At 42.9% G+C, this 24,119-nt stretch overlaps 1 protein-coding gene across 4 annotated transcripts; it reads left to right on the top strand.

Annotated features, from left to right (window-relative positions):
- The first annotated feature begins 2,123 nt into the window (after window positions 1–2,123).
- Window positions 2,124–23,167, top strand: LOC149350068 (uncharacterized). 4 transcript variants are annotated; one of them, XM_089579088.1, is made up of 6 exons: window positions 2,124–2,498; window positions 6,610–6,664; window positions 8,574–8,761; window positions 12,966–13,019; window positions 15,478–15,726; window positions 22,732–23,167. In XM_089579088.1, the coding sequence occupies exons 1-3, from the start codon at window positions 2,335–2,337 to the stop codon at window positions 8,658–8,660; spliced, it is 306 nt and encodes a 101-aa protein (XP_089435214.1). In that variant the 5' UTR covers window positions 2,124–2,334; the 3' UTR covers window positions 8,661–8,761; window positions 12,966–13,019; window positions 15,478–15,726; window positions 22,732–23,167. The 4 variants fall into 4 exon arrangements, with proteins under 4 accessions (XP_089435214.1, XP_089435212.1, XP_089435213.1 ...); XM_089579086.1 differs by having other exon boundaries at window positions 12,966–13,024; XM_089579087.1 differs by having other exon boundaries at window positions 12,966–13,031.
- The last annotated feature ends 952 nt before the right edge of the window (window positions 23,168–24,119 follow it).

Raw genomic sequence — 24,119 nt, 5'->3', positions numbered from 1 at the left:
GCGAAAGAAAAATAAACAGTTCTATCTCAGGTAAACTTATTTCAGATAACTTTCATTGATAACATGTAAAATATATTTGGTGAATTGTGGAGTTTGAAGTTCTCTATTTTCAGCAGAAACAAGAGAAACATTGCTGCAACATTGCTGCATACAACACTGAGATAATCGTTTTGGAAACGCTCGCACTTTGTGCAGCGCAGATAGCAACTTTTGCTCTGCATTTCTGCTTGGTCAAACACCCAGAAAATTCTAGACAAATATTTTTTTTTATGACATGTTAGCAACATTATTAGCCCAATGACCAGTTAGTTATATTAACTCTATGCCCACATGACCAATGCAAGTTTGCTTTCTTACGCTAGTAAAACTCACTAAATGACGGTAAACGACTTTCAGTACTTCCAATGTAAAAGAAATTGTTAAGTTCAGTATTTGAAATTCTCCACTTTCAGCAGAAATATCAGGCCAAAGTGCTGTATACAACACTGAGGAGAACTGTTTTTCAAATGAAAATGCTCGAAAATTATGCAACGCAGGAATTTAAGAACTAGTAACGATTATTTTAAATAAATATAAACTTTTGAGTTACATTGTTGGTTGGGTAATACAGAAAAATCTGGCCACCATAAAATTTGTTTATGAAATGTTAGCAACAATGTAGCTTTGTGAACAAAGTAATAGTTCGCTGTTTTTTACAAATTAAAACTGCAATTAAAGACAATAAACAACTTTTATTGCTTGCATGCTATTTAAAATGTTGAGTTAATTTTAGTGCTTGAAATTCTCCACTTTCAGCAGAAATGATAGGTTACATTGTAGTATACAACACTGAAAGAATTTGTTTCCAAATTCTTCTCATTCTGTACAACATAAAAACTTATAAACAATCAGTGTTTGTTGTGAATATTAACGAGTTATTGATAAATGTTATTGTTTGAGTAAACATGCATAAAAGTCTGCAAACAATAAAATGTTTTGCACAAAATGTTATCAACAATGAGTTTCTTTTTTTTTTCCTTTCTTCGAGAACGTAACTGCTTGCGGTTTGTCCGGCAAAAATATTTAGAGACTAGCAGCGACTGTTTTAAATAAATACGAACTCTTGCTCTACAATGCCGTTTAGTCAAACACGCAGGAAAGTCTGCACGAGACAAAATTGTAGCCAAAGCCACTTAAAACTACACTTGGGCTGCGTTCCAATACTCCCGAGTAGACGTCTACTTAGACGTCTTGCCGGACAGCCGCCATTTTTAGACGCGTTCCAATTTTCACGAAGCCGTCCAACAAGACTGCTTCGCCGAAGTCCACATCGATGCAGGCTAACTTCCTGTCTAAAGATGGCGGAGCAGTTGGTGCAGTCAGAGCCAACGTTACTTTGGTCAGAGCTGAGTGAGCCGTGATCTTCGCGGGCACTGGAGCCCGGTGACGCACCATCTTTCAAGTGTCAGTCATTCCGTTAAGTTGATTTTTATAGGAACTAGCGGCAAATAAAGCCGTCTTTGTGGACCTACGATTATATTTGTGAATCGCGCGAGAGGAAATCGTGCGGGTGAGATCGTCTGCTATGCAGGTGAGATCGTCTGCTGAGGCGGTAGCGATGAACGCACCATTATTGCAGAAAAAAAAATAAAATAAGAACTAGCAAACTACTAACAGCGCGTTTTTAACTTGTTTTATTAAGATTTTTTAAGAACATAGGAGTGCAACTATTCGCAAATGTTAGTTCAGTTTATATGCGCAAGGCGGCGCGTGAAGTAGACATGTTCCAATATGTAGACATGTAGACGGCTTCCTAGACGTCACACTAGACGTCTTGTCAGACGTCTAGAGAATTGGAACGCACCCTTGGACGTATTAGTTTCGAACGCGGAAACGCAAGTTTTGTCGGCAAGTTTTATGAAGTATCTTTTAACAGCAAAGAATTGCTTCTTCAAAGACCTTTTTGTTTTTGTGGTTTCTGATTCAGTTTTCAGATGGCAGTGAAGTGCGGTGACTGCCAAAAGTGACGTACCTCGACGAAACAGGTTTGTACAATGAAGAAAGCTTTGCGGAGCGAAACTATAGCGAAACAGTGTGTGGGACATGTAGCATCGTTCCCCTATGCTAGGCACTATACCTATGCCAATGTTCCCCGGCAGTCCGCTGTACTTTTCTCGCCGACAATTTTCCCCTGTTCACGTGCGAGATTTTGCCTTTTAACAGGTCATACGTGGCACTGAAATAAATGTTTTATTTTAACAATAGTTTTGAAAATGCTACGCCCTATCACAAGGACAAGACCATGAAACTTGTCGCTTTAAAGTTTTTGTTTCAACCACCGTTCTTCGGATCGCAATGGACACCGACAGCCATTCATGCGCTAAGCCAATCCGGAGCGCTTCGCGGCTTCGCTTTTTCGCGGGCAGTCCGTTGATAAGCAATTTCAAAGCAGCTCGTCACACTTGTGAACTGCAAATCAAACACCTCGACAGACGAAAGCCGCTGGAAATGAAACACATGTGAGTACGTCTTCAGTTACCTTCATCTGACTGCGTGTCAACTTGCGTTTGGAAATCGGACATGCTGGATGAATACATGAAGCAAGGAGACAATGTTTCGTTTTCTGCATGCTTCAGTGATCAAAATGCCGCGCGACAGATCCGGAAATCACCAACGCTTCTTGATTTTTGAACTGTGGGCACACTGAAACAGAACAAACCGGTTACGTTCAACGAGCTTTCTTTACCTTTGCTTCGAAAATCGGTCTACTTCTTTTTTTTTATCATCTTATAGCCGTTGACATAGCATATATGCGCTTCGGTTGTCGTGCTCTCACTAGTAGGACCTCATGGGAAGCGGGCCATAGTGGCCATAGGGTGCTCGTTAAGCCCATGTAGCGAACTGGGTGCTACGTTCGCGGACGCGCGAAACTCCTGCTCTGTCCTCTATTATTGGCTTCTCTTCTACTTTGCATGGGCAGGGTGCTCGTTCATAGTATGGAAGAATTGTAAAATGGGGGTGGGGGTGCGGGGGCACCGTAATACAGAGCTCCGGAATAATTTAAACCACAAGGTATTTTTTAACGAGCGCCCACAATCGCACAGCACATGGGCGCCTTTCGCGTTTCATCTCCATAGAAACGGCAGCCACGGTCGGAACTGGAGCCGGGTCCTCCGGCTCAGTAGCCGAGCTCCCTATCCACTGAGCAACCACGGCGGGCAATTCATAATATGCATTCCACAATCGAAGAGTGACCATCTATGATAATCTACATAAATCTGTCTGCTCTCATAGTACGTATACATAGCAGAAATGCTTATAACGGAGGTAAACCAACCGCAGCCGTGCAGTTACGGTCTGTCGTTATTAATTTATTAAGGTAAAACTTTTTCTACCCAGCAAACCTCGGCCAAACAGGGCAGTAAGGCAAGGAGGGGGTTTTGTCACAGTGTTATGTTACAATGCACAGAGGGTAGTGTGAATGAGCTATAAGAGCTTATAACATAATTTATGTCCAAAGTTCAGTCATCTTGAAAGGTCCAATTTTTTTAAATTGCTAGGCATATTTTAAAGAAATCGCTACAATTGAGCTCCATTAATATGAATGATTCGGTTATGGACAGAAAAAAAGTGAACAAGAATTGACAAGGAGCCGCAGTTTGCTCGATCAAAATGTAGCCTAGCAGACTGAGGCTCCCCCTCAACCCTTGTTCACTTTTTCTGTTACCAGAATCCCTTCTTCCTGGCCTCTCCTCTGCCACCAGTTATAGATAATGCTTCCTCACACTAAAACTCTTCAGTGCATTTGCACTTCATTAAAATGGAATCTTTGTGTTCGGACAGTGTACAAGATGAAAATGCACAGGGCCCGGTTGGGGGGGGGGGGGGGGGGGCATATTTTTGTCGAAATAATATGGACACTGATGACAACAAGCCTAATCTGATAATTACTTTGCAGAATTTTCTTTGCTGGACACCAGGAAAAGTGATTCTTTAATTTCATACTTTACAGTGCCAAGGGTATCCCGTCAGCGTATACCTTTCCATTTGCCATATTGCATGACTGTCTGTGGAGAAAGACCTCTCACCAAAATCTGCTGAATTGATCATCACAGCTGGCACCTGTCAGCTTAGGTTCCAGCTGGCTTTTTACAGATATGTACTAGTGGTTAACAGGATGTGAAGAGCTCCACTGGGAAAGATGTCATTACACATCTCATAACTCAGTGGGACTTCAACCAATACTAAGTTTTTCTTAACAGGGACACTCACCACACCTTTCTACAGTACTGTTTTGAGTAACAACTGATTTTCTGACTCTTTCTTGCTTGGTAGGTGTCTGTTTGGCAGCAACAGAAGCATTTGTCACGAGAAAATTCCATTCAATATTCTCTGCACTCTGTTTAAACTCTTGACGTTTATACCAAAAAGGACTGGTTGCTGCCGTTTCAAAGTGAATGGCGACACAGCCTACCCCACGTGTTCCATGTGTAGAAATCAGTGTCGAAGCATGCATTTTATTTGCAAAATCAGCTGGTGATGGCAACATCTGTATTTTGTTTTTGCTTTTTCTAGGTTATAAAAGTCTTGTGTTTGGTGAGAGTTGTCTCTTACGGAATGCTGTGCGCTGTTAATACAAGCCAACTTAAATGTCCCGGTTAATGAGCACAAAAATACGACGGTGAAGAAGACAGCACAACACAAGTGCTTGTATATGCTATGTAACTTAGAAAACTACAAACACATGCCAGCCTGCCATACAGATTCGGACCCGCAATCTGTATGTATATGTCCTTAGTGTCCCTTCAAGATTATGGCAGCCAATATGTTGCACTTCAAGTTGTTGTTTTTCTCCTAATTTTACATATCACTCACTAATATGTAATGAAATAGATCCTAATCATTAGGTCTCTTTCTGCGTAACTTTTTGGTCATTACCTATAATTCAGTTTTATAAGCTGTTTTTCTCAGAAACTAAATAGTTCATTGTTGTGCTTCTGAACTAAGTTGTTCACAGGCATGAGCACTGAAGGTACTGCTTTTTCGTTTGGGATATTACGAACACATATTCAGATTTTAAAATTTTCCGCTTTGTACATTGGATGTTTGTTGTCTTACTACTTCAGGCTGCAAGCAGCATGCCTTAAGAGTTCCATAAATATCCATGCAAAGCTGGAGTGGCATGGAGAAATGTTGAATAATATGTATGATGTGCTTCCAGACGATGCAGATGTCAGCAGCTATACTCTTGTCAGGAGACCATTCATTTCAGCAGTTCAACAAACAACTCAATAAGCTTGCGCTATAATTTTAGCATGTGGGAAAGATACCATACTGTACATACTGTGGTCGCGCAAGGGTGTAGAGGAGACATGGTTGCTTTAAATCTTTGCTGCTTCCAGTAGGTTTCCTTCCCACTAACAGCAAGTATGCATGTGCGCAATGGATTCATACCACATATTTAAAATCTATGACAGAAAAAGATGCGTCCCTAATGATTGTAGAACCAGTCGCATCTTTTTGCTCTATGCCAAAAAATTTTGGTCTAATCAGTCTCCTTTACTTCCGTGGGAAAAAACCCTTAGAGACAACTGATTTTGGCAATGCAGTAGAGGCCAGGCAGGAAAGGGTAATAGACTGGCATTGTCCCCTCTCCACGGGGAGCGGGCTCCTCAGCTCTAGCAACCCATGCCAACTTCCTCTCTTTCATCTCTCTGCTCCCCTAGCCCGAAACACGAAAAGCTGACCCCCCACGGAAAAGCTACAAAGGCCTGTCTCTCTCCTTTTCCTGCCTAGCCTCTGCCCCATTGCCAAAAAAAAGTTGTCCCCAGGTGTAGCAGCAAATCTTTTTGTCAACAATTGTAGTTTACTGCGCTTCCTAACATTTGTAATATAGTTTGGAGCAAGAGTGTCATGGAATACTGAAGCAGTTGCATTATTAAAGAATGCTAAAACTCTGCAAGCTGTATTCGCAGGAAGAACACAAGCTTTAGGCTGACCATACAGCACATTAGTGGCAGCCAAATTTCGCCATTCAATTTTTTGTCTCATGGAATGCTTGCGTGGTTTTTCAGTGATAACTTGACTGACTTTTCCACCGCTTGTTTCGTTTGTACTACCTTTTATGCTTACTGAAACTGTGCATTAGGACGTGTGATTTTTCCAATCAAGTAAATGTGGTTTTGGGATAAAATAAAATAAAGTGAGCAACCCGTGGTTAGAAATATTTACAAACTGTGCAGTTCGAGTTGGCTTCACTGGCAAGTTTGTAGAGAAGGATGCCCAGAAACATGCAAAACTAGCCCACACATCTACTCTTATATGCAGTCCAAGTCTTTCGTGTTAATACTGAAGTGCAAATAAGCCCTTAGTTTGTTATGTTTGGCTTTTTATGGGCCATGTTAGAAGTAAAAAACAGTTTATTTTCCGTGCTGTGTGAGTATGACACATTGTCGTAGCAAACCATTTTTGTGGCCGTGACTTAGTTTGTTGTGCTTGTATCTTTTTACTGCTTTTCAAGGTTTCTCTTCCATTCAGTTAGCCAGGGCAATGTATTTGGTAAAATGTTGTACTTCTGTGTATGTACTTAGAGGTACATTCCTTTAAAAACAATACACGCTTTCATTGCAGATGCATTTTTGTCCAGCTTGGAGGAATTGATGCAAGCTCAGCCAGAAAGCACATGGTCAGTAATATTTATTTATTTATTTATTTATTTCAGTACTCTAAAGGCCCATGCGGGCATTACATAGGAGGAGATTCATCAAAACTTGAAAGAAAAATTGCTAGGAACTGGTACTTGAAAAAATGCACAAATAGCAAGATCCCACAAAACAAAACGACAAAATTCCACCTTCAGAAGTTACAAAATATGGCATCTAACATTTTGCAGAACGTAATGGCCGACACGAACACACCTAAGCAAACGAAATAAAAGAAACAGTGAACCACAAAGTGATAAAAACGCACGTCACTGTATGTTGGAAGTTTCTAAATATGACTAAAAAGCTGTTTGAAATGATGATGTTTTAGTGATAGCTGCAATTCTAGAAGGAAGCGAATTCCACTCTTCAATAGCCAGGACCAAAGGTGAGTACTTGTATCGTTCTGTTCGAGCGAAAATGGGTTTAATCTTCTTGATATGATCTGCATGAGCCGATGTGTATATGTGAACATGCAAATGGTGTGTTGCAGTGGTAGAGCGCATGGAAAAAAGATAAACGGCTTGATTTTTTGCGCACGATCAAAGTTTTCATGGGTCAAAAAGAAAAATTAGTAGTCTTCACTCTCAGAAACTTGCACATCACTTTTACCACTTATAGGTAAGCCAGATAATGTGCAGTTTGGAAAAAAAAAAGCCTAACGAGAAAATTTTATATGGCAGTAGTACAGTAATGTACCTCAGGCCTTGCTCTCCCCTTTATTTGAACTTGCTTTTCAGCTGAAAATATCACTGGGACTACATTCTGCAAAGGCACTATAGGGTCACATATTTTGTCATAAGCTTCGTGGTTGTATAGTCAAAGCATTCCCAGTCAAAAAAACAGTGGGTCCAATTGGAAAATTTCCAACTGAAACCAACTGTCTTTGCACCACCTTTGACCAGTCGAGCCCAACTGCTGCTTCCAATTAGATATAGTTGGTCACCGAACCAGACCAATTGGCCCACCAACTGAACTCAATTGGCATACCTATTTGACTCAAATTGTTTGAACTGGCCAGCCAAAAGAAATTGGAAAGAATTTGGAACCAACTGGCTTCTCTCCTATGACTGCTGTGAAACTTCTGCCAATATTTCTACAGAGGAATTGAAATTATAATTACATGCTTTTATGAAAATCAAGCGAGACCAACAAGCATGCACAGTGCACACACAGGAACGCTGTAGTCAAACACCATAACCAAAATAATTTCTCAACATACAGCACTCTTTATCTGTTTTTGCTTTGTGTACTTTTCTACTTGCATGTGTTAGATTACTTATTCTACCCTGTTATTTTCCTGGTGCATTTTATTTTATTTAGTCTAACTTAATTATCACATACTTCTAGTTGGGTCGGTTGGTCTTGATGGCTACAACTTGCGAAAAGCCACATATAGTTGAAGCTGCTTCGAAATTGGTTTTTATTAGTGATATCACCAAAATTCCAGTGTTCAGTATATGCTTTTGCATTTTGAGTTGTTATACTAGATGGTTGACCCGAATAATTTGCTGCAGTGTGGCTACCGCAAATTCCTATTTCTCTTATTACAAATGGGTTTCAGTTGGGTGTAATTTTGTCTTAGTAAATAAGATGAACCGTGTACTGTGCGATGTCAGTGCACGTTAAAGAACCCCAGGCAGTCGACACTACATCGTCCCTCATAGCCCGAGTTGCTTTGGGACATTAAAACCCTTATAAAGCGAACAAATCAGACTGATTCCAGTAGCTTTGTTTCTATATACCCTTTGATAGAAAGGGGAGAAGCTGAACACATTCTTCCTACTAAATACTGTATCAATGCATAATGTTGCCTTTTTTCTTGCTCAGAATATTTTTAAAATATGCGCTCACTGTGTATTTTGCAACATGAATTCTCCTGCATTATGGCAGGCCTCCCCGGCTCCATCCAGCAGGGCTGCCGCCACACGGTTCGCTGCTGTGTGTACGTGGACAATGTGGCCCTCTGGAAGATCGTGACTGAAAAGTATACAATATCCCTGCTGCCATTACGTGCAACACTGCAATGACGTAGCTGAGGACAAACTACAGTTGTGGTCAGGCCCTCAAGTTTTGGGATCGTGAGTAGTAGAGGCTCCTGTTCTGCACTTCTCTTGAATTTTTGCCACGGTGTTCAGTTTGTACACATCCTCGGACTGCCTAAGAGCCCCATTTGTGTTTTCACTTCCCCTGATATTCATCGTCTGCCCATGTTAACTGTAGTTTGACAAGTCCTTTGTTGCTGTTGTGGTTTTTAGTGACCACCACCTTATCTTATGGTTAATGAGCACTTGTGAATGTACACTATAAGTAAGGTTCCATGTGTGCACCTTGATGCGTTTTTTTTTTTCTGACTGGCCGAAAACTGTCGGGAAATAAAGTTATCTAACTACTACTACTACTACTATACTACTACTACTACTACTACTACTGCTACTGCTACTACTACTACTACTACTACTACTACTACTACTACTACTACTACTACTACTACTACCACTGCTACTACTACATGTCTTTCTGGGTTTCCAGACAATTTATTTTTGCATGAGGTAGCAGCGGGCATCTACAGCGTGCTCCACAAGTAAACGCGTGCCGAAGAATGCTCTCAGCTAAACTGACGAAATTTTCGTGCTCGAATTTTCCACAGAAATGGCTTTTGGTCGTTACAATTGCCATCTGCTTGCATCTGCTTGCCATCTGCTTGCATCAGCACATCTGCTTGCAGTGCCTGAATTGATCAGAGAAAGATATTCGCACTGTTTGTGGCAATGACATAAGAAATCAAGCCACTCTCTCTGTCATGCTCTCAGCGATTGCACCGGCGGCGCCGTCTCGTTTGTCCGCCATGGAGATATGGCAAACAAGATGGGAGGGGGGTTTGCCGGAGGTTTGAAGAGTTTTTTTAAAAAAGTCTTGAAATTTAGTGCAGTTTTGGCCAAACTAAGCTTTTTGTGATCATTGTTAAAGCAGTTGAAGTCTTCAAACCACCTACAAAACGCCCCCCTCCTTTCAAACGTATTTAGATTAGCTCCCCTGCCTAATCTTCACAGCCGACAAATGAGATGGTGCCATCAGTGCAATCACTGAGAGAGCGGCTTCTTTTGTTTTGTCGTCACTGCAAATGATGTGACTATCCAAGTTCTTCCCCAATAAAATGTGATATAAAACAATTCTGCCGACCAAATGCCACTTCTATGCGAAAATTGAGCTAAAAACGTTCACCGGTTTAGCTGTAAGAAGAATCCTATGGCATGCGTTTTATTGCGGAACAGTCTGTGCATAGTGTCATGCACTGTTTTGCTAGAGGATGAAGTATGTGAGGTGTAAGCTCATTGAAAAGTTTACCTCGTTTTTATTCTCTGATGACACTATAAAAGCAACTCCGTGATTTTCAGCTGCTATGAGAGAAAGAGAGACTTTAATGAATAAAGGAGAGGTCTGCCTGGTTATAAGCCTGGCATGCTACTTCATGCTGCTATGTTGGATGCCTAAAGTGAGTTGGATAACCCTTTCATGTGAATAAAAACAACTGTATAGACTTTTGGCTACGTGATATGCAGGTCATGGTCATCTACTACCTAAGTTCTCGGCTACTGCATATTGCAGGGGGAAATTGGTGGGATAGGCTGCCTCATTTAAACGATGCATTTATAAACTCTCTCTGGTTGAAAAAATGGATGCAATGGGCCTTTCCCACAATTTTTTGCCATCATGGAAGGTCATCCCCACCCACCTAAATTTGCTCCTGTTTGTGAACACGTCATTTTGTAGCTTAGACTATTTTTTTTTATTACTACATGTAGTTTTGAGCTGTATTATAGAAGGATTAGTTCATAATGGCTAAAATTTAAATTTTACGAAAGTTCTCTGTGTAGACGACTGCAGTTTTTCGCTGCTTCCTTTCAATCCAGGTAAGTTCCAATGTTAAATTAGTTATCGGAAAACGCATACCATCATAAGCTCCCCTGTGGCCTGGGCTTCAGACCAAATAAGCCCGTAGTTTGCACAGGAGAAATTATTGCAACCTGGACAGATAAATACTGAACACCCTGTATTTTTGTAACAGTTTAATTGTTCTTGTTGACGCGTTCTTTGAATAAAATACTACATTACCTTCTTCCCACAAAAGCTGTGTTGTAGTGATGAATATGTGTGATTTCAATTATGCACTGATCTCAATACATAGAATAAAGTAAAAAGATCTTAATATTTGTATATGAAGTGACTTGCTGCAGATTCAACTGCAGGAGGCGTCTTGATGATGTGAACATTAGTTAAATTTTTTCACCCCTCTTGAAACTCCTGTTCTTGAAGCCAGTGCTTTTCATTATGGCCAAATATACATACATATGTCATATTTGCTTGAACTCTGTGCTTTTCTGCATGCTGGTAATGCTTAACAATAGTCTCCTTGCTCGATGTACCTTGGTTTCGAGCATGTTCTGATTAAGCTGCCTTGCTGTTTTGTACCTACTGGTTGCCAGTTTTACAGCGAAAGCTGTTAACTGCCCGTACCTCAGTTTCACACTTTAGTAGGATGCTGTCTGTCCTCGGCACAACCGGCAGGTGCATTGCAGCCACTTGGAGGATGGTTTCCGTGCAAGAAGGAAGGTATCACACAAGTGCAGAAATGCGTAACTGGTGGGTGGTTGCCACAGAAACCATTCAGAGGGTGCCTACTATGGAAGGAGGAGGCTATTGGGAGAGCGGAGGAATCCCCAACCAGAGGAAGGTTACCTTGGATGGAGGGTATGGCGGAAGCGTAAGAAGGTGCAACCAGTCGGCGGCTGCCAGAGAAACCACCCGGAGGGTAGTCAGCTTGGAAGGATCAGATCAGGAGCGTTACCATAGAAGAAGGCTTTATGGCAAGAGCGTAGAATGGCGTAACCAGAGGACGGTTATATGTTAACCGTTTGGAAGGTGATTACCGTGGAAGGAGGAGGGTAAGGCCAGAGCCTCAGAAGGCGCAACTGGTATGTCATTGCCATGGGAACCAACCAGAGGGTAGTTACTTTAGAAGGAGAAGGACGGTTGCCATGGAAGGGGGGTACAGTGAGAGTGTAGGAAAGCCCACCATGGTAACCATCTGGAACGTGGTTACTGTGGAAGGAGGAGGAAGGGTATGGCAAGAGCGGAGGAATCTAGCATGTTTCATCTGCGAAACGCACTGCCCAAGGTGAGGATCATTGGTGGCGCTGTGCTTCTAAAGCGACGAGCTGGACAAAAAATTTGTTATCAATTACAAATTTTTACGGAAAACGAGGGGCTGTGTACACCTCTTTCTCTGCACCGCACCCCCTCCCCCTCCTCTAGGGGGTGTGTAGGAAACTCTGTGGTAGTTACCGCTTCATGCAACAAATTAAAAAATCGTGGCACCATTTAATGACGAAAAGCTAAAAGTAGATAATCGAATACGCGAAGGTAAAATTTATGAATGAATAAAGCATTGCTTTTTATTGAAGGGCGCACTGCCCAAGTAACGCAGAATGTTACCTCAACGTTGCCTGCAGGTAACAACTGCCGTGTAACGCTGAGCAACAAAATGTGATGTGTGGGTGTGTGTTGTGACGGTTGTGATGCCTCAAGGGGGGATAACTGTCTCAGTCTCAAAGGAGATGCCCTCGACACAGCGTGGCAACCTCAGCCAGAAAGGAGCCACTAAGTCTCATGGGGGGTGGTCGTTTAGTGACCACCTTTCTCCGGTCGCAAGCTAGAGGATAGGTCGGAACAAAAACAAACTTTATATAGCAAAGAGACGATCCAAAGGAATTTCTAACCGCTTGTAAGAACACATACAAAGTGGTCTACAAAACAATGCAACGTAAGCAAAGTAACACAAAAGAGAGACTACAATACACGAGATATCCTGCACCTAAAGTGCACTAATACACGAGAAAGACAAACAGACCAGAACACATACTGTTCACCAGACACTGCGACAGTCCGATGACCGGAGGATCGCAATGGGCTGCCCTGCAGACAGGCATGCGCCACGTGCCCTAGGGTAGCACATGTGGCCTAGGGATGGATGAATAGATGGAAGATAGGAGCGTCCCCTTTGAAACGGGGTGGTGGCAGTTGCCACCTTGCTCGAATTTTTTAAAATTTTTGTTTAACTGTGTTGTAAATTGTCTTTAAAATTCGCCATTTCTTTCAATACGGTTTCCTACACTTCTAACCTTATGTCACCTCTCTGCTTTTTAGCTACCAATCTTACAGTCGCTTTTTGCTAACTTCCGCCGCAGATTTATTTACATGGCTGTTGTTATCTCTAAACCCAAGGCCCTCAGGAAGACTGACTGTGCCTACATCGACATCTGGATGGATACCATCAGGGTTGAGTATGAGGTGTTCAATTGTTTCTACACGTCTACTACATACAGCACATTTGTCATCTTCATTAATTTTTTTTTGTAGTTATCATGAACAATTCCTTCCTGATATCTGTATAAGTATTTAAATACCTTAGCTGCCCACCTGTTATCCTCCAGTTTCCTCAGGCGTTCTTCATATAGTATTTTACTCTGACCATCCCGGGCTTCGACCGATGCCCAGCCCATATCCCCCCGTACTGCCTCGTTTGTGGTTTTGCCGTAGGCATGTCCAAAGGAGTTTCAGTGCCCGCTGGGTGACGCTTTCTTGACAGCTACGCGACGCCCAGTTGGTATTACTTCAACTCAAGGTGTCGCTGCAAATGCCCAGAGGGCGTAAACACTTCTTTGAAAGCAGCCTGTGTGTTACAATCAATGCTTGCACATCTGTCTATTCTTAGAACGCGTTGTAGCTGAAGCCAGTACCAATAAAGTAGCCATTATATAAAATACACCGCATCGAAATGGGGAACAGAACTGTGTGGAGCTGCAACAAATTAGTGTGAAAACTTGTTGTGCCTGCTAAGTACAGAAATAACCAGATTAAATTTTGAATCTTTGTTTGGCGTATGTTTGACTGAATTTTGAATCTTTGTTTGACTGGCATGAGTAATTGAATAGCGCAGAATGCCGATTTCGGCTATTTTCGGTTTTGGTTATTGAAGCACTAACCCTCCAGAATATATTTTTCAAATTCAACATGAACCCTAAACCAACGCGATCTCTCCTTCTGTATCTTCGCAATTCCGTGCTGTCAGTTATCGTCTTTGCAAATGAGACTGCAAAACTGTGCTAATGCGGTAACCTTCGGCGCGCTTTTCGAATCCATACTTAGGTTCTCCAAGAAACACCTGCTGGAGGGTATAAATTCAAAGTTCAGCTGGTCAGTCTGTGCTCTTGAATGCTGATGGTTGATTTATGGGCGTTTAACGTCTCGAAGCGACTCAGCCTATGAGGGACGCCGTAGTGAAGGTCTCTGGAAATTTCGACCACCTGGGCTTCTTTAACGTGCACTGACATCGCACAGTACACGGACCCCTAGAATTTCGCTCTTGGATGTTCACAAAACAAATAATACACGTAAGTGTAAATTCTGCAAGTGTCCACAATTGAATTGCGAGCTTCAGTGCACATCAGCCACGCTACTAAGGCGCGGCCAAATGTTGTCGACGGCAATGCGGGGCCGAAGCTCTGTGAGGCTCGTCCTGTAGACGCGATGTGAGTGGTAAGAAGCAGTGCTTGGCGTTTTCTAGAGTGTCCTTTTTATGCTAGTATTCTTTCTTTCAACACTCGCCACATCTACAAAACCACATCGGTGGAAACAGCTCCGTTTCGTAGATATCTAAACGACGCAAGCTGGAATATGGTACTGAATGGGCCGTACTTTATTTCCTTCGTCATCTGCATGCGGCTCATTCCGTTAGGCCATTCTTGTGTTCTTTCTTTACACGTACCTCAGGTCCATTTCGTTATGTGCACCACTCAGTTTACGAGATAACCTAATGTTTAGCGGATAACCTGACGCTGCAGGGCTCAGAACACATTACGATATTGAAGCTTATTGCAGTGGAGTGGTCTTAAAAAAAAAAAAAAAAAAACCTTTAGCCCAGACGTCCACCCGCTTCACACTAGACAGTTATAGCATAGCGTGATATCTGCAATCCGCTGTAGTGATCCTTAACTTTATTCTGATGACTGTGTTGTTTTTTTTTTTTCACCACTAGTGCATCACGTTGTGCTCTCTCTTATACCCAAATCCGTAGCATTACAGTGGAAGCGCCTTCTCGGCTTAATTTATTTTTATTTTTCAAATACCTGCCCTATGCGTTCGAATGTCTTCGGATGTCCAAAGGAGTTTCAGCGCCCACTGGGTGACGCTTTCTTGACAACTACGCGACGCCCAGTGGGTATTACTCCAACGATTAGGCCAAAGATTGAAAATGAAGTTATGGGTAACTTGATTTTCATCGCCCCAATGGACCGAGCTTCCTAGTACTCACGACCCGCTCAGGGTATAGTGCTCAGGGAGAAACAGCGAGCACAGAGTATATAATATCCTAATTAAACAGCACACCAAAGGCGGGTTTTCTCTTTTTGTCTTTGCAATTCTATCCCGACGCTTGTCGTCTTTGTCTGAGACTATGAGGCCCAAAATGTCGCCACAGCGACCGCCGGCGCGCTTTTCGAATCCTTAATCTGCAGCTTCGTATAAGACATTGCAGTTGCGGAATCAAAATCTTCATTCGGGGGATCTTGAGGGGTCTTGAGGGTCTTCGGGGGTCTTGAGGGATCAGCCCACAAAACCAGGCCAACGAAAGGCGTTTTTATAACCACGCACCTTCCTTTCACGCTATCCCCCATGATAACTCTGCAATGCGCGCGTGATGGCACGCACTCATTCCTATGCTGTGCTCCTTCTGCAGGCTATCATGCTGATGTTTGCTCTGGAAAGCCATCCTCATGCCTCTGATGTTGCTTCCTGCCTGCTGATATCGCTGTCAGCAGATAACTGTACTTCTACGCCTACCGACTGCCCGTGTACTGACCCAGGACCAACCACCACCCCTCAAGGCTTCTAGGGCTCCCAACCGAACCGCCCTACTGCTTGGCACCGTCCTTCTCGCGGCTTCTATCAGCGGAATTGACAGCAAAATCAACACACCACACACAATGTAAGGACGAACTGGCTCGCGCCTTCCTTCAGTGGGCTCGGCAACACGCGCGCGATGGCACGCTCTCATTCCCATCCTCTGCTCCTTCTGCAGGTAAATAATCAACTTTCTTTATTTTCCCCGTGTACTCGCTATCGTGGTTTATTAGTGTTGCCGAGCCCACATTACTGTCTTACTGTTGCTTACGACTGTGCTCACGTTCTTTTTAGTCTTCTTACCATATCCGGACCCAACACCCGTTCCACGTTAACCCCGGACCCAACACCTGTTCCACGTCTACGCAAGCGCCTTCTGATGTGCTGAACGCCTTAGACGAAATTAGATCTGGGTAAAATACGCTACTCAATGAAACAAAAACTGTTAGAAAATTTCCAGCGCACACATGACACGGACAAAGAAGAGAACACCACAAGCGCTGACTCGAAACTAAGCGTTGATTTGCAAACGGAGAAAATATATGATCAAAGGAAAAACAAAAACATCAAAACTTATGCAATCACGCAGGTGCGTCCAGATGTATAAATTCCCGTTCATGCAGGACAACAGATGGGTCACTAACAAATGTAGGCTGATTTTTGTAGATATGATAGGCTTCTGATACCTCTCTTGTCAATTGATTAGGATGCCTAAACAAAACAGTTGTTTTATCGAGTAAAGGCTTACAGCCCCTGCATTCCATACAGTGCTTGGCAAGATTCCAAGAAGGCAGTTTTCCCAATGCCAAGTTGTGCTCTTGTAAGCGAACATTCATGCAACGGCCAATTTGACCGACACATGCGCGCACAAGAGAGCGGAATCTAGTACACTATTTCGCATTTGGTGTACCGGTTTACATGGTTCACATTGCACACCTTCTGCTTATCACGAACAGCGCAACCAGAGCACTTGTCAACCCTGGCACAAACACTACCAACTGTTTTCGGGGCTGAAAAAATTACGTCCACATTATATCTCTTGCCCACATTTTTTAGTTGATGTGAAAAGCGGTGAACATATGGAAGAAGGATGCCAACAGGCCATCACCTAGGAGTGCTGATGAAGGAAAGAAAAAGAAGGTAGCGGTTCTTCCATATGTTCACCGCTTTTCACATCAACTAAAAAATGTGGGCAAGAGATGTAATGTGGACGTCATTTTTTCAGCCCCGAAAAAGGTTGGGAGTATTTGTGCCAGGGTTGACAAGCGCTCTGGTTGTGCTGTTCGTGATAAGCGGAAGGTGTGCATTGTGAACCATGCAAACCGGTACATCAAATGCGAAATAGTGTACCAGATTCCGCTGTCTTGTGGGTGCATGTATGTCGGTCAAACTAGCCGTTGCATGAATGTTCGCTTACAAGAGCACAACTTGTCGTTGGGAAAACCGCCTTCTTCGAATCTTGCCAAGCACTGTATGGAATGCAGGGGCTGTAAGCCTTTACTCGATAACACAACTGTTTTGTTTAGGCATCGTAATCAATTTACAAGAGAGGTATCAGAAGCCTATCATATCTACAAAAACCAGCCTACATGTGTTAGGGACCCATCTATTGTCCTGCATGAATGGAAAAATCTATATCTGGACACGCCTGCGTGATTGCATAAGTTTTGATGTTTTTGTTTTTCCTTTGAGCATATATTTTCTGCATTTGAGAATAAATGCTTAGTTGCGAGTCAGCGCTTGTGGTGTTCTCTTCTTTGTCCCTCTCCTGTGTGCGCGGGAAATTTTGCAACATGCTGTACCAACTCACTTCAATGTCAGTTTTTTTTTAAACAAAAACTCTTCACAGCAAGCTGGTGCAAACCGACAAAGCTATCGAAGAGATAAACAAAAGGCTCACTAAAACTGAAGAAGATTGCTCCTCTTTAATCGCTTTAAAGGCTGAAGTAACATGCATGAGGATGCTTGCTGAAGACAACGCTAAACAAATCACTATGGATGGTGCTGAGGACAGGGCCCGTCGCTCTAACCTTCTTTTCTTCAACCTGTGAAAGATGCAGCACAGGAAACATGGGACGAGTCTGAAAAACACTTGATTAAGCTCTGTGAAGAAAAACTTGATATCACCATCCAACCTACCGACATCAAACGTGCACACAGGCTTGGACGCTACCAAAGTAACAAAAATTGACCCATAATTGTGGTGTTTGCTCTCTTCAAAACTAAGGAATCTGTCATGTCACGTGCCAAGAACCTTAAAGGCTCTTCATATGCAATATCTGAAGATTACTCTAGAAACCGGCTAGTCCGCAAACGTCTTCTTGAATTCGCCAAATCTAAAAAGAAAACTTACAAATTGAGATATAAAAAACTCATTGCAGATAACACCACATACGTTTTCAACCGCTCTTCCAAGACTGTCGTTCCCTGTCAGACTGTTGCTTCACATCAACCGTAGCTAGAGGCCACCTCGTGCTACAAATTTCATGTTAAGTATGCACCTTTCATTTACACAAACATCAGAAGCATTTTACCTAAATGCGATTCATTGTGCAGGCTTACTGACACCACCGAAAGTAAAATAGTGGTACTAACAGAAACTTGGCTGTATCCTTCCGTTTCTAACTCTGAATTATCTTCCACTTTCCCTAACTATGATATCTTCCGCGACAATTGCAAGAACAGGTGTGGTGGCACCGTCCTAATTGCCACCCATCAAACCTTACTCTGCTACCCCATAAACGTCACCTCGTGTTTGGAAATCACGTTCGTTGGCTCCAAAGCATTTAACCTGCCCGCTATCATCTGCTCCTGCTACAGGCCTCCTGACACTGATGCCTCTTTTGTCATGCACTTTCACAATGCGCTCCAGTCCATAACCACCTCATATCTGCACACACCTTTGCTTATATTTGGCGACTTTAATTTCCCTCTCATAGCGTGGGATGACCTTGCAATAACATTAAACAAGCATACTATCGAGAGCGATTTTTTAAACTCATGCCTCACATTTGATCTATCTCAGCTCGTCACCAACCCGACTAGGCAGGATAACCAGTCTTCTAGCATTCTCGATCGCGTGCTCGCTACTCATGCTGAGAGCTTTTCACCGCTTACACACCTATCAGGCTTGAGTGATACTCAGTAATCTGCGGCACCTATCACAGTCCCTTATTATGCGCTGAAAAATTAACGAAAACATTGACGCTTTACGACAAGGCGACTACGATACTATGAATAACGACCACACGGAATTCTGTAGTTTTCTCCTTTCAAACTTTTCAAATCGCTCTGTAGGAACTAACTGGACTCTGTTCACTGATAGAATTCGCAAGCTTATCCGCACCTACATCCCCACTAAAACAGTCACCACACGGTCATCATCGCCATGGTTCAACGGAAAGTTTAAAAGGCTGCTTAGCAAAAAGAAAAGGCTCTTTCGATCTGCAAAGCATTCTAATGACGCCCGCGCATGGGAAAAGTATCATGCTGTCGGAAAGAATTTTCTTTCTCACGCAACGCAAGCCAAAAAAACCTTCTTCTTATCCACATTACCTGATATGCTTCACAACAACCAGAGGCAATTTTGGAAGGCCATAAACCCAACTGCAACCCCGCAAATATCACTTTGCGACGAACACGGTTCACCTATTCCACACACTGACACAGCTGAAGCATTAAATTATACATTTTCATCCAATTTTACCTACAATCTTGTAGGCAACATGCCTGACTATCCTTATTTTGATTACCCTCCTATGCCTGACATACATTTCGATCCTAACAGAATAATCGCATTAATCAATTCCACGAAACTAACTTCACCAGCTGGTATAGATGAAATTAACACAAAAGTTTTCAAGAACACTAAAAACATTGTAGCTGCTCTTCTTTGTCATATCTTCCAGCAATCACTGGAGTCCGGTATTGCACCCCATGACTGGAAAGTGGGAAAAATCATCCCAGTGCACAAAAAAGGCCCCCCATCGTCTAGTAAGAACTAACGTCCCATCTCCCTCACTAGCGTTCGCTTTAAATTAACAGAGCACGTAATTTACTCACACATCATGACCTTCTTGCAGGCTGTCAACTTTTTTGACCCTTCTCAACATAAATTCCTGAAAAACCTATCCTGCTCTACCCAACTTCTTTACTCATGACATCAGTTCTAGTATGGACACGAACACACCCATGGACGCTCTTTTCTGAGACCTTGAAAAAGCTTTCGACAAAGTTTCCCATCAATGCCTCTTATTTAAACTTTCACGCCTAAACCTGAACCCACAAGTATATGATTGGCTCCGAAATTTTGACTAACCGCCAAGTTTGTATGGGCTAACAATCACGCATCTTCCATTTCCCCTGTTACCTCAGGCATACCACAAGGAACAGCCTCTATTATTTTTAATTTACACTGACGACCTCCCAAGTAATCTATCTTCCACCGTTTGTTCGTTCGTCAACGACTGTGTCATCTGCGAGAGCATCACTAATAACAAAGACGCTTACCATCTGCAATGAGACATAAAACTTGTGGAAGAGTGGTGCGCAAACTGGCTAATGTCTTTAAACGTTAATAAAACAACTCTAGTATCATTTCATCGTCGTCAATCTTATCCTACTCCTAACTACACCCTTCACGGTTCGATGATATCCCACTAATCTTCACATAATTATTTAGGTTTTCTCTTGGACCACCCATATAATGAACATAACCAACGAAGCTAACCGTGTTGTTGGTTATCTAAGACGTAACTTGCGTTTGGCACCTGCTTCCGTGAAAGTGTCCACCTATTTAACTCTTGTCCATCCTAAACTTGAATATTTGTGCTCTATCTGGGACCCCCAACAAATTAACCTAGCCAAAACCCTTGAGTACGTCCAGAGCCGCGCGATGAGATTCATATATTCTGATTATTCATATCATACGAGCATAACACCATTTTAAACAAAAGCTAACCTTCCCAGCCTTGAATCACGTCGAAAAATAGCCAGACTCTGCCTTTTCCACAGGTTTTATCATTCGCCTTTGAGTCATTCTGTTATCACCCCTGCACACCGCCTTTCACTTCGCATATGTCATCCGAAAGCTGTTCATACACCTCGAGCATCCACTTCTGCACACCTGAAATCATTCTTCGCCCAGACCTCAAGAAATTAGAATGACCTGCCCACTGAAGCTTTCATCCATCCTGGCCTGGAGTCCTTCAAATCATTCATCGCTGATTTAATTAAATGATACGTTAGCCCACCCCTCATGTAATGCCCATAGTGGGCCTTTGAGGTACTAATAGGTAAATAAATAAACCTCTACATGTGCCTATCTTAGATCGCTTCAGCCCGTGCTTTACTATTTCATTGTGAATTTTACTCTACCTCAACCACGGAACTGAGACGCTGCCAGATGTTGGCGGTGGCAATGTGGTATCAGTATATTTAAAGATGGTTCGTTCCCTTTCTTCGGAGGGGGTCAGGCCTCTCCAAACTTGCTGGTTCGGCGGTGATGAAGGCGGAGACGATCGACGATGGAGATGATAAAACGAAGAAATATATTTACAGAAATACAAAAACGCAAACTGCAAGTTCAAAAATACAAACTAAATTAACAAAAACAATCTTGCACTGAGCAACAACTCTCCAGTACCTCACTTATCGACTAAACGTATTAGTTAAAGCCTAGGCACTGTGAAAGTTGCGTGCAAACCACGGAGCCTCTACCTAGACTGATGTCCTGACTGACTAGAATGCTTTTATAAAGGGTAAAGGCGGTCATGTTTCGAGGCTCGCCCCAGATTTTGCTTGACCAGTGAGGTTTTAATACGAAGTAGTCACAGCCCCTGAAAGTTGGGCACAACTTCGAACCTAGAGCACGGCTAAAATGAAACGCAACAAGTAAACATTCATGACACCCTCACCACGAGGGTGTCCTTTGCCCTCCTCAAGTGATGCCCTTTGCACGTGCATCCCCGCACCTGGCATGTCGCCGCCGCGCTTGCATACCACTTCTTGAAGGGCAATGTGCCCTTTTCGCTAACTGACAGGGCAAGCAATTTCCCGGCAAATAGCGGAAGTGTTGGATGGTGACGTGCAAGGCACAAAATGAGCCCCGTGACGCTTCGTTGCTGGCCTGAATGCCTGTAAACAAAAGGGCTTATCGCAGAACTCTAGGCCACCCTAACTCTTCGCAGTCCCGCATGTTCCTGCGGAAGTGATATGTGGAACAAAAACGCTTGGCATGGAAACACAATTAAAAACGAAGTAATGGAGACAAGTTCAACTTTGCACACTGCACGAATGAGGAGTATTAAGGGAATCTTCAAAGTGGAAAGGCAATTAAAGATGAAATAATGAAGATAAGTTGCTTAAACTTTGCACATTACCCTAATGTATTGTTCGCCCCATGTGGTAAAAAATATTGATGCAGTGGACCCTGATACACAGCAGATATTCATGCCAAAAATAGCCAAAATTTGCTATATTTAAAAGGATGCCGATCAAATCAATTTAATGAAAGCGCATTTTGAGACCATATGATACTAGTAAGCGAAATCAAACTAAGTAGTTTCTTCAGAATTCTTTGAATTCGGTCATATCGACTAAACTGCCGACTTCATCATCTGCAATACCACCTCCCGTGCAGGTGATAAGGCAGCTACACTATAGTGGTGTGCATTGACTGACAGTGTACATGAGGTTTTCGATTGATGCATAAGCTGTGCTGTTCAGAAAAACGTGCATGATGCTCGCGCAAACGCAGCCTAAAATGTAGCAATCGCGCTGCCTGGGTAGTATTTCCAGCATGAACAGCACTAAGCTTTTTGTGGAAGCTGGTTTTGGTTGATGCTTTACTGGTAGCTGAAAAAAAAATGGTTAGACTGCTGATTCACTCCTTGCTTTGTAATCTGTTTTTCGCTGGTGACATAAAGATGACTTTGCTGATATCACTGATCTGTGTTGTGGAATGCTTGCTTGATGACTCGACAAGTGATTACACTTCTGTTGATTGTTTCCAGATGTTTTCACTTAGGCTACTGCATTTTGGCATGGATTTCACAGACTAATGTTTGTTGCTTTGTCTTTTTTTTTTCAGAAATCCTGTTGGTGCGACGATTATGGATGTCCATCTACCACAGCAGTAGTATGGTGGTCTGAGCATCTGCCTCGCATGCGGGAGGTATGGGGTTCGATCCCCAGTGCCGCCGGGTACCCACCGATGATACAATGGATACAAGCTTTCCCCTGGCTTGGTGCTCGGCTTATTTAGGGTGAAATGCTTGGGAAATGGGTCTTTGATTTTTCCCACCTTGAGTAGAAGAATCTACCCTGTGCCATGGCGCTGTTTGGCCACAGATGCCCTTGCGCCATAAAAATCATCATCATCATCATCATGGATGTCCATCCCAAGCTTGCTGTCATATCTGAAGAGCCGATTTCAGAAACTTTACGTACATAACCCAGTCCTCTGCTGATGTACATCAACCACAACAGAATATGCCTGCTATACAATAAAATGTTTTCGCATTTTTCGCCTCGTGGGAGTGCAGAAAGCATGCATGCACCATGTATACAAATATCCTACAAACATATAACTTTGGACTCCTATCGGACGACCGATGGACGTTTACCAGCTGTTCGAAGATGTACAGCGGACTTCCGGAACATCCGAAACGGACCTCCATTGGCCGTCCGAAGTTATTGACAACGGTGATTGCTTGGGATGCTGTTGTTTTCATAGCATCATACACAACCAGACAATTTATGAGGAAGTTGGGGCATGCATGACTATCTGACTGAGCAACAGACTGGCCGAAGTTTCACGGAAACAGTGCACATTCATTCCACGATATGCATTGCCAGTTAAAACTGAAAATTATGTGTTGCGGCATTAAAGAACAGCGTGATTTTTGAGGCTCGTTCTACTTGCAAGAACTGTGTTGGCTATGAACAGAGTACCCATGGTTGAAGCAAACGTGAATTTAAAGCGGATACATTTCGGAGAAAATGGTTTAAATTGGTAAATTGGTTTTTGAGGAAAGGAAATGATGCAGTATCTCAGCAGACACCTGAACCAGGGATTGACAATAAAGTTACGGGTAGCTCTATTTTCACGACCCCAATGTACCAAGCTTCGTACTACTATTCTAGGCACTCTGCTACTACTGGCAACCCACTCAAGGTCTCTAGTGCTCATGATTCCACTCTTTGCGCTTCCCTCTGTATTCAGAGGATTTGTGGCAAGTGAGAATGCACATGTGAATTCCAGCACGAAGAGCACTTCTAGCTGCATTCCCAGCTGGAGTGGCTGGAAATGGTATTTTCCAAATGGGAGGAAAAACTGTCAAGCTGGACACGATTTTTAGCTCCAAAATCCATGTGGATATGAAATCTGTATTTTCATATGCGAGTCGTTATACCACGGCTCTTGCTTCGCTGTCAACGAGCTGCGCCCTGCCGTCCATTTTAATCGAGGCACGCTGT

Source organism: Amblyomma mixtum, chromosome 3, assembly GCF_055824585.1.
Source record: "Amblyomma mixtum isolate Tamu chromosome 3, ASM5582458v1, whole genome shotgun sequence".
NCBI lineage: Eukaryota > Metazoa > Arthropoda > Arachnida > Ixodida > Ixodidae > Amblyomma > Amblyomma mixtum.
Note: the sequence above shows the minus strand (reverse complement) of the source record. Positions and strands in the feature narration are given on the sequence as shown.